The 16,515-nt window shown below is 37.4% G+C and overlaps 1 protein-coding gene across 1 annotated transcript in view; it reads right to left on the bottom strand.

The window, feature by feature from the left end:
- The window catches only part of DNAI4 (dynein axonemal intermediate chain 4), a 103,943-nt gene that overhangs the window by 51,358 nt on the left and 36,070 nt on the right, over nt 1-16,515 (bottom strand). The window contains 1 exon segment of the mRNA XM_043461026.1: nt 13,492-13,631. Within this exon segment, the coding sequence (XP_043316961.1) occupies nt 13,492-13,631 (140 nt within the window).

The raw sequence follows: 16,515 nt of genomic DNA, 5'->3' as shown, positions 1-16,515 counted from the left end.
AAAGAAATCTTATTTTAGAAACTACTTTGAGAAAAATGGTATTCCTAACTATACCTAAGTTTTGAGTATTTCTGAGTGTAAGATTGTGTAAATAGTTTTTAAAAGTTTTAAAACACTGTTTCTATCTACTGGTTTAATTCAGACTATAAAAGAATAACAATTGGCCATATAACATTTATAAAAAATAATTTTATTTTAGCTGAGTAAAAAGACATGATTACTGTAAAAGAAAAGGTAAATAAGACTTACATTTCTATAACCTAGAATAACTGGTAACATTTTCATGCATGTCTTTCCAGATTGACATAAATATATATGTGTAAACACATGAACAAATACACATGCATTTTTTAATTAAAATGATCTCATATCACACATACTTTTTAAAAGTTTTTACTATAGTGTGTAATATACATAGAAAACAAGCTGTCTCTATGAAATGTACCGAGTTTTAGAATTTAACTATGTTTTAAAAAGTTAACCAGGAACACTAATACATTCATTGAATTATCCATTTATTTGAAATGCAACTTATATAGTAAAGTATTGTATGTGGACTGTTAGGTAGGAAACTTTTTGCCAATTTTTCTGAATCTTTACAGAGGCAACTTCAGCTAAATTGACATTTCTGGCTTCTCTATGTCCCTTACACACATTACCAGGAAAGAGAAATGACTAATCCTACAGGAAAGTTTAGGAGACAGAATTACAACTTGACCACTTCTGGATTCTTTTGTTAAGTCTACTCATTTGCAGAAAGCATGTATTCTCATCTGTTCTCACCCATGCAGAGAAGGTCTGCACTTTCTAGCTGTGCCAATTATTGTTGGTAAGATCTATTTTGAACGGAAGAAATAGCAAGTCCACTCAGCTGTGATTGAAAGATTACATGTTTCAATTAACTTCATCAGTAGTAAAGACACTTGTTAAAAATTTCCATCTCTTCTATTGATCCATAGTCTCAATATTTACTTGATCTTCGTCAAATTCTTAGTATAAACTGTAGCATTGGTTTTTAAAATTCCAATTGGAGTATAGTTGATTTACAAGGTTGTGTTAGTTTCAGGTGTATACCAAAGTGAATCAGTTATATACATACATATATCCACTCTCTTTTTATATTCCTTCCCCATATAGGCCACTGCTGCTACTGCTAAGTCACTTCAGTCGTGTCCGACTCTGTGCGACCCTATAGACGGCAGCCCACCAGGCTCCATGGGATTTTCCAGGCAAGAGTACTGGAGTGGGGTATAGACCATTAGGATGTACTGATTAGAATTCCCTGTGCTACACTCATTATTATATTTTTTAATATCTATTTTTAAATTTTTATCTTGGCTGCATTGGGTATTAGTTGCAGCTTGTGGGAACTTTCATTTGATCTCTTCCTCTGCCTCTTTGAAAAGTTAGTAATTCTGTATTGTATATTTGGAAGTTGCTAAGAGAGTTGCGAAGAGTGCGATCACTCACCTAGAGCCAGATATCCTGGAATGTGAAGTCAAGTGGGCCTTAGAAAGTATCACTACGAACAAAGCTAGTGGAGGTGATGGAATTCCAGTTGAGCTATTTCAAATCCTGAAAGATGATGTTGTGAAGGTGCTGCACTCAATATGCCAGCAAATTTGGAAAACTCAGTAGTGGCCACAGGATCGGAAAAGGTCAGTTTTCATTCCAATCCCAAAGAAATGCAATGCCAAAGAATGCTCGAATTACCACACAATTGCACCCATCTCACACGCTAGTAAAGTAATGCTCAAAATTCTCCAAGCCAGGCTTCAGCAATATGTGAACCGCGAACTTCCAGATGTTCAAGCTGGTTTTAGAAAAGGCAGAGGAAGCAGAAATCAAATCGCCAACATCCGCTGGATCATTGAAAAAGCAAGAGAGTTCCAAAAGAGCATCTATTTCTGCTTTATTGACTATGCCAAAGCCTTTGACTGTGTGGATCACAATAAACTGTGGAAAATTCTGAAAGAGATGGGAATACCAGACCACCTGACCTGTCTCTTGGGAAGCCTGTATGCAGGTCAGGAAACAACAGTTAGAACTGGACATCCCGTAGTCATGTATGCATGTGAGAGTTGGATGGTGAAGAAAGCTGAGTGCCGAAGAACTGATGCTTTTGAACTGTGGTGTTGGAGAAGACTCTTGAGAGTCCCTTGGACTGCAAGGAGATCCAACCAGTCGATCCTAATGGAGATCAGTCCTGGGTGTTCATTGGAAGGACTGATGTTGAAGCTGAAACTCCAACACTTTGGCTACCTCACATGAAGAACTGACTCATTGGAAAAGACCCTGATGCTGGGAAGGATTGGGAGCAGGAGGAGAAGGCATCGACAGAGGATGAGATGGCTGGATGGCATCACTGACTCGATGGACATGGGTTTAGGTAGACTCCGGGAGTTGGTGATAGACAGGGAGGCCTGGCATGCTGCAATTCATGGAGTTGCAAAGAGTCGGACATGACTGAGCTTCTGAACTGAACTGAAGAGAGTAGATCCTAAAAATATTCATCACAAGAAAAAGATTTTTCTATCTATGTACGGTGATGAATGTTTAGTAGACTTACAATCATGGTCACTTCAAAGTGTATACAAATATCTAATTGATTTGTTATACACCTGAAACTAACATTATATGTCAATTACATCTCAATGAAAAATTAAAATATAAAAGAATTAGAGCAGAAATCAGTAAAATTGAGAACAGAAAGTCAATAGAGAAAATCAACAAAACTAAAAGATGGTTCTTAGAAAAGATCTATAAAGTCAATAAGCCTCTACCCAAGATAACTAAGAAAAAAGTACTAATATCATACATGAAAGAGGATGTCCCTGAAACTGAAATAAGATAAGAAAAAGTAAATGTTAATAAAAGAAATACTGAATGAAAAGGAGGAAATAAACTGTTTTTTAACTCAGATGTCATAATCATCTATATAGAAAACCTGAAAGAATTAACAAAAAAACTATTGAACTACTAAGTGATTATAGCAAACATTTAGGGTACAAGGTTAACACTATACAAAAAATCAATCTCTTTGCTGTATGTTAACAATGAACAAAGGAATTTGAAATTTAAAACAATTACATTAGCACCCAAAAGTGAAGTAGGACTAAGTCTAACAAAATATGTACAAAATATATTATAAGGAAGACTATAAAACTCTGATGAACAAAATTAAAGAATGAAATAAATGGAGAGATATTCCATGTTTACTGATCGCATGACATCAGCATTGTCATGATGCCTGTCCTGCCCAAATTGATCTATAGATTCAATGCAGTTTCAATCAAATCTAAGCAAATTACTTTGTGCATATCAACAAACAGATTCTAGGGGAGACTTTCAAGATGGTGGAGGAGTAAGACTTGGAGATCATCTTCCTCCCCACAAATACATCAAAAATACTTCTGCATGTGGAACAACTCCTACAGAACACCTACTAAATGCTGGCAGAAGACCTCATGCTTCCAGAAAGAATCCAACACAACATTGTAAAGCAGTTTTCCTCCAATTAAAAAAGAAGTGAACTGACAAAAAGGAACTGATTCCAAAGTTTATATAAAGGGACAAAAGACCCAGAAAAGCCAGCACAAGATTGAAGACAAAGAACAAAATAGGAGCACTGACACTACTCAACCTGAAGACTTACTACACAGCTACGGTAATCAAGGTAATGTGCACGAACAGAATAGAGAGCTTAGAAAAACACTGACATTACATAGTCAGCTAATCTCTGTCAAAGGAACAAAAATAGATGAAGCAAAGATAGTCTTTTCAACAAATGGTGCTGGAACAAACTGGACATCCAAGAGCAAAAAAAAAAAAAAAAAAAAAAACAACTAATCTAGACATAGATCTTACGTCCTTCAGGAAAATTAACTAGAAACTTGTTTTAAACAAAAAGTAAAAGGCAAAACTAGAAAATTCATAGAAGAAAATATAGGCAAAAATTTACATGACCTTGAGTATGGCAATGTTGTTTTTAGAAACAACAGCAAAAGTACAATCTATTAAGCAATAATTGATAATCTGGGTTTCATTAAAATTAAAAATATCTGCTCTGTAAAAGGAAATGTCAAGAGAATAACAAGACAAGCCACACACTGGAAGAAAACATTTGCTAAAGATACAATTGAAAAAGGACTGTTGTCCAAAATATACAAATATCTTTTGATCCCTAACAATAAGAAAACAAACAACCAAATTTTAAAATGGGCCAAAGAACTTAACAGATACCTCATAAAAAAAAAAGACATACAGGTGGTCAGTAAGTATGTGAAAATATACTCCTCATCATATGTTGTCATGGGAAAATAAATTAAAACAAAAATGAGGGGAATTCCCTGTGGTCCAATGGTTGGGACTTGGCACTTTCACTGCTGGGACTAGGGTTTGATTCCTAATCGGGGAATCAGAATTCCACAAGCTGTGCAGCATAGCCAACCCCCAGCCAAACAAACAAAAATAAGTTACAACTGCATACTACTAGAATGGTCAAAATCTGGAATACTGACAATATGAAATGCTAATGAGGATGTGGAACCATAGAAACTCTCCATCACTGCTGGTGGGAATGCAAAATGGAACCATAGAAACTCTCCATCACTGCTGGTGGGAATGCAAAATGGTACGATCACTTTAGAAGGCAGTGTGGCTATTTTTTAAAAAAATAAAAATACTGTTTCCATACAATTCAGCAATCACACTCCTCAATATTTACCCAAAGGACTTAAAAACCTATGTTTTTAACCTATGTTTTAAACCTATGTTTTAACACAAAAACTTGCACATAGATATTTATAACAGCCTTATTGATAATTGCCAAAATTTGAAACAATCAAGATGCCCTTCAGTAGGCAAATGAATAAATTAACTGTTGGTACATCCAGATAAAGGTTAATTAAGAATCTGGCTACCTATGGCTCTACAAGCCTTCTATGAGGGAGGAGAGGATTTCAAGGAGCCTCTGTGTATAGCATTCAGTATGAATTGGGGTTTTTGTTTGTTTGGGGTTTTGTTTTACAGTTTTTTGGTTTGCTTAAGTATCCATTGTATAGTCAGAGCTATGGTTTTTCTGGTAGTCATGTATAGATGTGACAGTTGGGCCATAAAGAAGGCTAAGAGCCAAAGAATTGATGCTTTTGAACTGTGGAGCTGGTGAAGACTCTTGAGAGTCCCTTGGACTGCAAAGAGATCAAACCAGTTAATCCTAAAGGAAATCCACTCTGAATATTCATTGGAAGGACTGATGCTGAAGCTGAAGCTCTAACACTTTAGCCAGCTGATACATAGAGCTGACTCACTGGAAAAGACTCTGATGCTGGGAAAGATTGAGGGTGGGAGGAGAAAGGGGCAACAGAGGATGTTTTTTACAAAGCATCACTGACTCAATGGACATGAATTATGAGCAAACTCCAGAAGATAGTGAAGGACAGGGAAGCCTGGCATAGTGCTGTTCATGGAGTCACAAAGAATGACTCAGTGACTGAACAACAACAACCCATGTCTTGATCTGTGCCTGGTATTCTCCATCTAAAGAGCCTCTATTTTGTCCTCTCCAGAGTAGAAATTTCTGACATCTTCCAAGGTAGAAGAGGGGAAGTTTCTCAGAGAAGGTACTTTATTCCTTTTGTGACTGAATTATATTTCATTATATGTATTTATGAGTCTTCCTGATAGCTCAGTTGGTAAAGAATCTGCCTGCAATGCAGGAGACCCCGGTTCAATTCCTGGGTCAGGAAGATCCACTGGAGAAGGGATAGGCTATCCACTCCAGTATTCTTGGGCTTCCGTTGTGGCTCAGCTGGTAAAGAATCTGCCTGCAATGTGGGAGACCTGGGTTTGATCCCTGGGTTGGGAAGATCCCCTGGAGAAGGGAAAGGCTACCCACTCTAGTATTCTGGCCTGGAGAAGTCCATGGACTGTGTAGTCCATGGGGTCACAAAGAGTCAAATACGACTGAGCGACTTTCACTCACTTCACATGTGTATTTACACATTTTGTCTGTTCATTAATTCACTGATTGACATTTCAGTTGTTTCTACTTTTTGACTGTGGTAAATATTGCTTCCAAGAACATGTGTGTACATGTATTTGAGTACCTATTTTCAATTCTTTGAGGTATACACCTAGGAGTGGAACTGCTGAGTCATAAGGAAAGTCTTTTTCATTATCTGAGGAATTACCAAACTGTTTTCCAGAGCAGCTGCACCATTTTACATTCCCAGCAGCACTGTATGGGAGCTTCAATTTATCAACTTCTTTGTCAGCACTTGTTCTCCACTTTGTTCTTTTTAATTATAGCCATTTAATGTGGGAAAAGCAGCAACTCATTGTGGTCTTGACTGTATTCTCTAATGACTAATGGTATTTAACATATTTTCTTCTGCTTGTTGGTCATTTATTTTCTTCCTTTGGAAAACAAGTTCAAGTCTTATGCCCACTGTTTTATTGTGTTGTCATCTGGTTCTTAGATTATAAATGTCCCTTATATATTCTGGATACTAGACTTTAAGAGAAATAGGATTTGCAAATATCTTATTCCATCAAGTAAGTTGTCCTTTCACTTTTTTGATAGCTATTTGATGGACAAAGCTTTTAATTTTGATGCAGTTCAGTATTTTTTTCTTTTGTTCACTATGATTCTAGTGTCATATCTAGGAATCTATTGTCAAGGCAAAAGGCAAAAATATCTACCTCAATTTTTTCTAAGAGTTTTATAACTTTGGCTCTTACCCCACATCCAAGGGCAAAGGAGAAGCCCCAGAAAGACAGCAGGAGGGGTGAAATCACATATAGAATCAAACCATACACTTGCCAGAGATGCTCAGAGGGCTCAAACAAACCTTGTGCACACCAGGACCCAGAGACCCCACAGAAACTGAGACAGAACTGTGTTTGAGTGTCTCCTGCATAGGTACGGGTCAGAAGTATACTGCTGCAGGGGTTATGGGTGCAGTAGACCTGGGTATGGCATAAGTCCTCTTGGAGGAGGTCGCCATGAACCCCACCATAGAGTTGCCAGAACTTACACAAGACTGGGGAGACAGACTCTTGGAGGGCACAAACAAAACCTTTTGTGCACCAGAACCCAGGAGGAGGGAGCAGTGGCCCCACAAGAGACTGACCCAGAGTTGCCCATGAGTGTCCAGGAATCTCTGGTGGAGGCATGGGTCGGCGGTGGCCGGCTGCAGGGTTGGGGGCACTGAGTGCAACAGTGTGAGCATGGACCTTTTGAAGGAGGTCACAATTATCTTCATCACCTCCACCATAGTTTGGCCTCAGGTCAAACAACAGGGAGGGAACACAGCCCCGCCTATCAACAGAAAATCCGATTGAAGATTTACTGAGCATGGCCCCGCCCAACAGAGCAAGACCCAGTTTCCCCCTCAGTCAGTCTCTCCCATCAGGAAGCTTCCATAAGCCTTTTATCCTTCTCCCATCACTTCATGGCAAATAGATGGGGAAACAGTTGAAACAGTGGCTGACTTTATTTTGGGGGGCTCCAAAATCACTGCAGATGGTGAATGCAGCCATGAAATTAAAAGATGTTTACTCCTTGGAAGGAAAGTTATGACCAACCTAGACAGCATATTAAAAAGCAGAGACATTACTTTGTCAACAAAGGTCCATCTAGTCAAGGCTATGGTTTTTTCCAGTAGTCATATATGGCTATGAGAGTTGGATTACAAAGAAAGCTGAGCACCGAAGAACTGATGCTTTTGAACTGTGGTGTTGGAGAAGACTCTTGAGAGTCCCTTGGACTGCAAGGAGATCCAACCAGTCCATCCTAAAGCAGATCAGTCCTGGGTGTTCATTGGAAGGACTGATGTTGAAGCTGAAGCTCCAATACTTTGGCCACCTGATTCGAAGAGCTGACTCATTTGAAAAGACTCTGATGTTGGGAAAGATTTAAGGCAGGAGGAGAAGGGGATGACAGAGGTTGAGATAGTTATATGGCATCACTGACTCAACATGAGTTTAGGTAAACTCCAGGAGTTGGTGATGGACAGGTAGGCCTGGCATGCTGCAGTTCATGGGGTGGCAAAGAGTCGGACACGACTGAGCGACTGAACTGACTAACTGATCAGAGGGCAGGCAAATGAAAACCACAATCACAGAAAACTAACCAATCTGATCACATGGACCACAGCCTTCTCTAACTCAATGAATCTGTGAACCATGCCATGTAGGGCCACCCAAAATGGATGGGTCATGTTGGAGAGTTCTGACAAAACATGGTACACTGGAGAAGGGAATGGCAAACCACTTGAGTATTCTTGCTTTGAGAACCTCATGAATAGTATGAAAAAGCAAAAAGACAGGACACTGAAAGATGAACTCCCCAGGTCAGGAGGTGCCCAATATGCTACTGGAGATCAGTGCAGAAATAACTCCAGAAAGAATGGAGAGACAGAGCCAAAGCAAAAACACCCAGTTGTGGATGTGACTGGTGATGGAAGTAAAGTCCAAGGCTGTAAAGAGCAGTGTTGCATAGGAACCTGGAATATTAGGTTCATGAATCAAGGCAAATTGGAAGTGGTCAAACAGGAGATGGCATGAGTGAACATCAACATTTTAGGAATCGGCAAACTAAAATGGACTGGATTGGGTGAATTTAACTCAGGTGACCATTATAATCTACTACTATGGGCAAGAATCTCTTAGAAGAAATGGAGTAGTCATTATAGTCAACAAAAGAGTCCAAAATGCAGTACTTGGATGCAATCTCAAAAACAAAAGAATGATCTCTGTTTGTTTCCAAGTCAAACCATTCAGTATCACAGTAGTTTAAGACTATGCCCTGACCAGTGAAGCTGAAGAAGCTGACATTGAACAGTTCTATGAAGACCTACAAGACCTTCTAGAAATAACACCTAAAAAAGATGTCCTTTTCATTATAGGGGACTGGAATGCAAAAGTAGGAAGAGATACCTAGAGTAACAAGCAAATTTGGCCTTGGAGTACAGAGTGAAACAGGGCAAAGGCTAATAGCGTTTTGCCAAGAGAACACACTGGTTATAGCAAACACCATCTTCCAACAACACAAGAAAAGATTCTACACATGGACATCACCAGATGATCAATAGTGAAATCAGACTGATTATATTCTTTGCAGCCAAAGATGGAGACGCTCTATACAGTCATCAAAAACAAGACCAGGAGCTGACTGTGGCTCAGATCCTGAACTCCTTATTGCCAAATTCAGACTTAAATTGAACAAAGTAGGGAAAACCACTAGGCTGTTCAGGTATGACCTAAATCAAATCCCTTAATTATACAGTGGCAGTGATGAATAGATTCAAGGGATTAGATCTGATAGCATGCCTGAAGAACTATAGATGGAGATTCATGACACTGTACAGGAGTCAGGGATCAAGACCATCCCCAAGAAAAAGAAATGCAAAAAGGCAAAATGGTTGTCTCAAGAGGACTTACAAATAGCTGTGAAAAGAAAAGAAGTGAAAGGCAAAGGAAAAAAGAAAAGATATACTCATTTGAATGCAGAGTTTCAAAGAATAGCAAGGAGAGATAAGAAAGCCTTCCTCAGTGATTAATGCAAAGAAATAGAGGAAAACAATAGAATTGGAAAGACTAGAGATCTCTTTAAGAAAATTAGAGATACCAAAGGAACATTTCATGCAAAGATGGGCACAATAAAGAACAGAAACAGTATGGACCTAACAGATGCAGAATATATTAAGAAGAGGTGACAAGAATACACAGAAGAACTATATAAAAAAGATCTTCATGACCCAGATAATCACGAGGCCATGATCACTCACCTAGAACCAGACATCCTGGAATGTGAAGTCAAGTGGACCTTAGGAAGCATCACTATGAACAAAGCTAGTGGAGGTGATGGAATTCCAGTTGGGCTATTTCAAATCCTAAAAGATGATGCTGTGAAAGTGCCCCACTCAATATGTCAGCAAATTTGGAAAACTCAGCAGTGGCCACAGGATTCGAAAAGGTCAGCTTTCATTCCAAACCCAAAGAAAGGCAATGCCAAAGAACGCTCAAACTACCGCACAATTGCACTCATCTCACATGCTAGCAAAGCAATGCTCAAAATTCTCCAAGCCAGGTTACAACAGTACATCAACTGTGAACTTCCAGATGTTCAAGCTGAATTTAGAAAAGGCAGAGGAACCAGATATCAAATTTCCAACATCCATTGGAACATCAAAAAAGTGAGAGAGTTACAGAAACACATCTACTTCTGCTTTATTGACTTTGGCCAAAACCTCTGACTCTGAGGACCACAACAAATCATGGAAAATTCTTCAAGAGACGGGAATACCAGACTAGCTGACCTGCCTTCTGAGAAATCTGTATGCAGATCAAGAGCAACAGTTAGAACTGGACATGGAACAACAGACTGGTTCCAAATTGGGAATGGAGTACGTCAATGGAGTATATTGTCACTTCGCTTATTTATCTTTTATACAGAGTACATCATAAGAAATGCTGGACTGGATGAAGCACAATCTGCAATCGAGATTGCTGGGAGAAATATCAATAACCTCAGATATGCAGATGACACCACTCTTATGGCAGAAAGTGAAGAAGAACTACAGAGCCTTTTGATGAAAGTGAAAGAGGAGAGTGAAAAAGTTGGCTTAAAACTCAACATTCAGAAAACTAAGATCATGGCATCTGGTCCCATCACTTCATGGCAAATAGATGGGGAAACGATGGAAACAGTGGCAGACTTTTTATTTTGGGGGGCTCCAAAATCACTGCAGATGGCAAGTGCACCATGAAATTAAGACACTTGCTCCTTGGAAGAAAAGTTATGACCAACCTAGGCAGCATATTAAAAAGCAGAGACATTACTTTGTCAACAAAGGTCCATCTAGTCAAGGCTATGGTCTTTCCCGTAGTCTTGTATGGATATGAGAGTTGGATTATAAAGAAAGCTGAGCACCAAAGAATCGATGCTTTTGAACTGTGGTGTTGGAGAAGACTCTTGAGAGTCCCTTGGACTGCAAGGAGATCCAACCAGTCCATCCTAGAGGAGATCATTCCTGGGTGTTCTTTGGAAGGACTGATGCTGAAGCTGAAACTCCAATACTTTGGCCACCTGATGGGAAGAACTGAGTCATTTGAAAAGACCCTGGTGCTGGGAAAGATTGAAGGTGGGAAGAGAAGGGGATGACAGAGGATGAGATGGCTGGATGGCATCACCAACTTGATGGACATGAGTTTGAATAAGCTCCAGGAGTTAGTGATGGACAGGGATGCCTGGTGTGCTGCAGTCCATGGGGTCGCAAATAGTTGGACACAACTGAGCAACTAAACTTAACTGAACATTTTTGAGTTAATTTTTGCATGTGATATGAGGTCTGAATCCAACTTTATTCTTTCACATGTCGCTATCCAGATGCCCCAGCACCAGCTGATGGTCTTGGCACCTTCATCAAAAATCACTTAACTATATATCTGAGGGTTTATTTCTGGGATCCCTATTCTATTCTTCTGGTTTATATATCCATCTATATGCTGGTACAACCTATTTTGATCATAACTTGATAGCGAATTTTTAAACCAGGAAGTATGAGGTCTCTAACTCTGTTCTTTTTCAAGATTGTTTTTGCTACTTGGGGATCCCTTGATATTCTGCATAAATTTTACGATGGTTTTTTTTCTGTTGTTGCATATATATATATAATAATATATATAATGTTATATAATGTTTTATAGTTATCAGTGTACAAGTTTTTCATCTCCTTAATTAAATTTATTCTGACATATTTTATTATTTTGGATGTTATTAGAAACACAATTACTTTCTTAATTTCCTTTTTGGATTGCTCATAGGTAGTAGGTAGAAATTTTGCGTGTTAAAAAAATTTTTGTGTTTGTGAATTTTGTGTGTTAATTTTACATCTGCAACTTTTTTTTTTAAGGTAACTATATGTTTATTGAACATCCATGTTAATAAACATGTTAAATGTTTAAATAAACTTTTTATTTAAAATGTTTATTTGTTAAATAAACCTGTTGTGGTAATCATTTCACAATACATGTAAATCAAACCATCATGCTGTACTTATATGTTGATGCACGTCAATTATTTCTCAACAAAACTGGAAAAAACAGTCTCTTGTTAGAAAACACATAGATGGATCATGTTTTTTTTCTTCCAGCTTTTTTGATGTTTGCCATCTTTTTACATCCATTCTGCCAACTTTTACTATTTAATTGGAGTCTTTAATCCATTTATTTAAAGTAATTATTGTTTAGGAAGGACTTCTGATGCTTTTAATTTGTCTTCTTTATGTCATACACTGTCTTTATTCTTCAAATCCTCCATAACTGTCTTCTTTTATATTTGATATTTATCATAGTGTACCATTCTTATTCCTAGTTTTCTTTTCTGCAATTTTAAAGTTATTTCTTGGTGATTGCCTTGGGGATTAAAATTAATTTCTTAAAATTTTAACAATCTATTTAAAAATAATACTACCTTACTTCCATTATGTAAACTGCTTCTATACAGCTAAATCCCACCCACTTTAAGTTGATGCCATAAATTATATCTTTAAACTTTGTATGCCCGGTAGCATAGATTTGGGCTTCCCTGGTGACTCAGAGGTTAAAGCGTCTGCCTGCAACGCAGGAGACCTGGGTTCGATCCCTGGGTCGGGAGGATCCCCTGGAGAAGGAAATGGCAACCCACTCCAGTATTCTTGCCTGGAGAATCCCATGGATGGAGGAGCCTAGTGGGCTACAGTCCAGGGGGTGGCAAAGAGTTGGACACGACTGAGCGACTTCACTTTCACTTTTCACTTTAGCATAGATTTAGAATTATTATTTAATGCATTTATTTTAAATCACATTGCAAAAATACAGGAGTTACAAATCAAAATTACAATACTGACTTTTGTATTTACCTATGTAGCTACCTTTATCAGTGTTCTTTATTTCTTTCTATGTCTTTGAGTTACTTTCTAATAGTGATAAATATAATATATTCTTTCTGAATTAGGCAAGAAAAGACAAATGCCTTGAATCAATATTCCAGGAAGCTCCTAAACACGTTAAAACATACAAGCCAAATTCTTTGAGAAAAAGATCTGCTCTGTTCCTTCTAGAACCAAGGGCCAGGGTCTCACACTAGGAAGGCAGGCTTCAGTCTTTAAGACCACCACTGCATCCAGGAGGGGAGTGGGACAAGAGAAAATAAAGATGCCACAAATCTTCCCTTAATATGTGAAGAGTATAAAGTTCCATGATATAGTTTGTATAAAAATCAAGATTTATAATTATGCTATTCCAATCTTCTGAATCTGTATTTATTACTTATTAACTAAATTGTCAGATTTTGAAAGCTGTAGATCACAGTACCCAGCTATTGTGATTTGGCCAAATCATTTTGTTTTGCCTTATATACTTCATTATAATATTTGTTAATCAACAGACCCAACAAATGTATATTAAAATATGGTAATTTACCAAGCAGAATATAACATAAATTACCTTTTTCTTCTTTCAAGATTTTGTCACATTGAACGTCTTTATTCTTTGGTGCTCCATTAATAGTCTGCATCATCCTTTCTACATATAAGTCATTGCCCAATCTATTTCGACAAAGAGTCTCATAGTTCTTGTTTCTCTGGCTATAAAAAAATAATATATACTCAATGTACTAATAAAAATTAATTTTTACCACACATTTTTTTTATACTTTTTCTCAAAATTACATTATTTAATGTAGATTGCACTAAAAAGTGAACAATCAAAAAGTGAATCAAAAAGTGAACAATCAAAAATCTTAGGAAAAGATTGCATTAAACTACCTCCAAAGGACTCTTTTACACTATACTCCCCAACATCCCTACAACTTTGAGTACCCACCAATAGTACAATAGGCCTTGCACTATTTCCACATAGGTTTTATGAACTTTGATACAGACACTCAAAAAAACCACAAATTTCTCTCAAAGTACTACTTTTGTGTCATTCCATATTATGTATTCCATGTGTGTGTGTGTGTGTGCCATTTCTTTCTCTGGGGTTTTTCCTGACCCAGGGATCAAATCCAGGTCTCTTGCATCTCTTGCATTGGCAGGTGGATTCTTTTCCACTAGCATGGCCTGGGAAGCCCTGTACTGTGTATTATTTTCATAATTATTTAGTTCTGAGTATTTCTTTGATTTCCATTATGATTTCTCCTTTGGTTCATGAGGAATTTACAAAACGCACTCTTTAACTTTCAAAAGTGTATGTGAATATGTCTCTATGTTTTAGTTGAGATTTATGCTATTAATTTTTAACTTCATTCCACTGTGGTCAGAGAATTTAATTTGTCAGATATCACTTTTTTGAAATTTTTGAAACATTGCTTCATGGCCTTGTACATGGGTGAGTTGTATAACATTCCATGTGTGCTTGAAAAGAGTGTGTGTCCTCTAACTGTTGAATTCAGAGTTCTATATATTACCATTAAACTATGGTTTTGGTTCAAATTTTCTGTAACTATACTAATTTTTTATCTGATTGACTTATCAATAATTAAGAGAGGCATGTTTATATCTCCTATTTTAATACTTATCAAGTTTCCAATTTTTTTCTCATATATTAAGAGGTTATTTTATTAGAAGTTTCATGTTTAGAATTATTATACCTCCCTTATCATTATGAAGTGACTCTATCTCTAATAACGCTATTGGATTGTTTCTCTGTAAATGATATGTTCTTTACTGTTTTCTTCTGCTTTTAAAATCTTTTAGGGATTATCTTAGTGGTCCAGCGGCTAAGAATCCACCTTTCAATGCAGCGGACGTGGTTCAATCTCTGGTCAGGAAAATAAGATCCCATTTGCTGCAGGGCAATGATGTGCTGTAACTGGTGAAGCCTGCATGGTGCAACTACTGAGTCCACCTGCTCTGGAGCCCCTGTGCCACAAGAGAGGCCCATGTGCTGCAGCAAAGACCCAGAGCAGCCAAAAAAATAAAAAATTCTTCTTTTAATATTTGGTATTTTGGAGTATGAGTGCAATGTATCCATTGGTGTGTGTGGATTTCTTTTTTTTTAAAATTTATTCCTATTTCTGTGGAATGGTGTTTTTCAAGTTTGGGGAAATCCTTTCTGTCTTTGAATAGCACCTCTCTTCCAATCTTTGCATTCTGCCCTTTTGGAAATGATTAGGTGTACATTAGACCTTTAGCCTATTATCAATATCTGTTTAATTTCTCTCTGATGCTTTAGGTATCATTTTTCTCTCCAAGATTTTGTATAACTTAGATCTAAGTTTTGATTTATTAAATAGCTATTCAGTCATGTCTTTATTTAAATTTTAAATGCTTACTTTTTCAATAACAAAGATGAAAGCTTTGTTTACTTCTAAATTTTAACAACTATATAAACTAAACTTTATTTTAAAATTCTTTTAAAATGTTTTTGCAATTACCAGTCATCATTTTGATAGTTTCTTAGGGTTAATGATGTTCTAACTCTATCTTATTTTTCTTATAATTTTTTAAGTTATTTTTGGCTGTGCTAGATCTTCACTGCTGTGTGTGGGCTTTCTCTAGCTGCAGCAAGCAGGGGCTGCTCTCTAGCTGCAGCGTGCAGGCTTCTCAGTGCAGCGGCTTCTCCCGTTGCGGAGCACCGGCTCTAAGGTGAGCACGGCTCGGGCTCGGCGGGTGCGGCGCCGGGGCCTACTTGCTCCGAGGTGTGCGGACAGAACCAGTGCCCCCTCCATCATGAGGTGGGCCACTCTCAGCTACTGTAACACCAGAGAAGCCCTGTAACTCTTTTATTTAAATATTTCAGATATATTTTACACTTTCTATTTGGTAACATCAGTATCTATAGTCCTCATGATCTAGATCTAGGATTTCTTATTTTTTTAACTTCTCTTCCATATCGTCTCGTTTCTTTATTGGTAATTTTTACTAAACACACTGAGGAAACCGTAAGAGTCTAACTGGGATATGCCTTCCTCCAGAGAAGAGTTGTATTTCCTTACGATAGTAGCTAGGAGACCCTACTGACCTGGCCCACTTGAGATAACTGAGACCCTTTTAAGGGTCTTGGTTTAATATAAGAGTCTCTCTTTTGATTCGCTCAGTTTGGGGGGGGTGGATCTAAGACTTGCCGGTAGGCTCTAGATCCATGTGTTAATATTATCATTTGCCTCTAGCATCTCTCCCTAATTTTAGATCACTATCTATCCCATTGTTTTTCTTTTCCTTTTCTTTTTCCAGTCCTAGGAGTTTTCCCTTATGTCTCATGTGCTTTAAAAAAGTATGTTATTCAAGATCTAATTGTATTATATTTTATAGTCCAAATAATTTTACAATATTTTATATTTGGGTAAAAATAATAAAGCATAAAAGTTATGCTGGTGATGAATTTTTTAGTACTATGAATCATATTCAAATTATACTTGAAGGCAAATAATCTGAATAACTATATAAATACTAAATAATCTATTTATGTAGCTATATTTTAGACAAAGCACACTTCAGAGCAAGGAAAATTATTTGAGATAAAGAG

This window comes from Cervus canadensis, chromosome 2 (genome assembly GCF_019320065.1).
Source record: "Cervus canadensis isolate Bull #8, Minnesota chromosome 2, ASM1932006v1, whole genome shotgun sequence".
NCBI classification, from domain to species: domain Eukaryota; kingdom Metazoa; phylum Chordata; class Mammalia; order Artiodactyla; family Cervidae; genus Cervus; species Cervus canadensis.
This window is presented reverse-complemented; position numbering and strand designations above follow the sequence as displayed.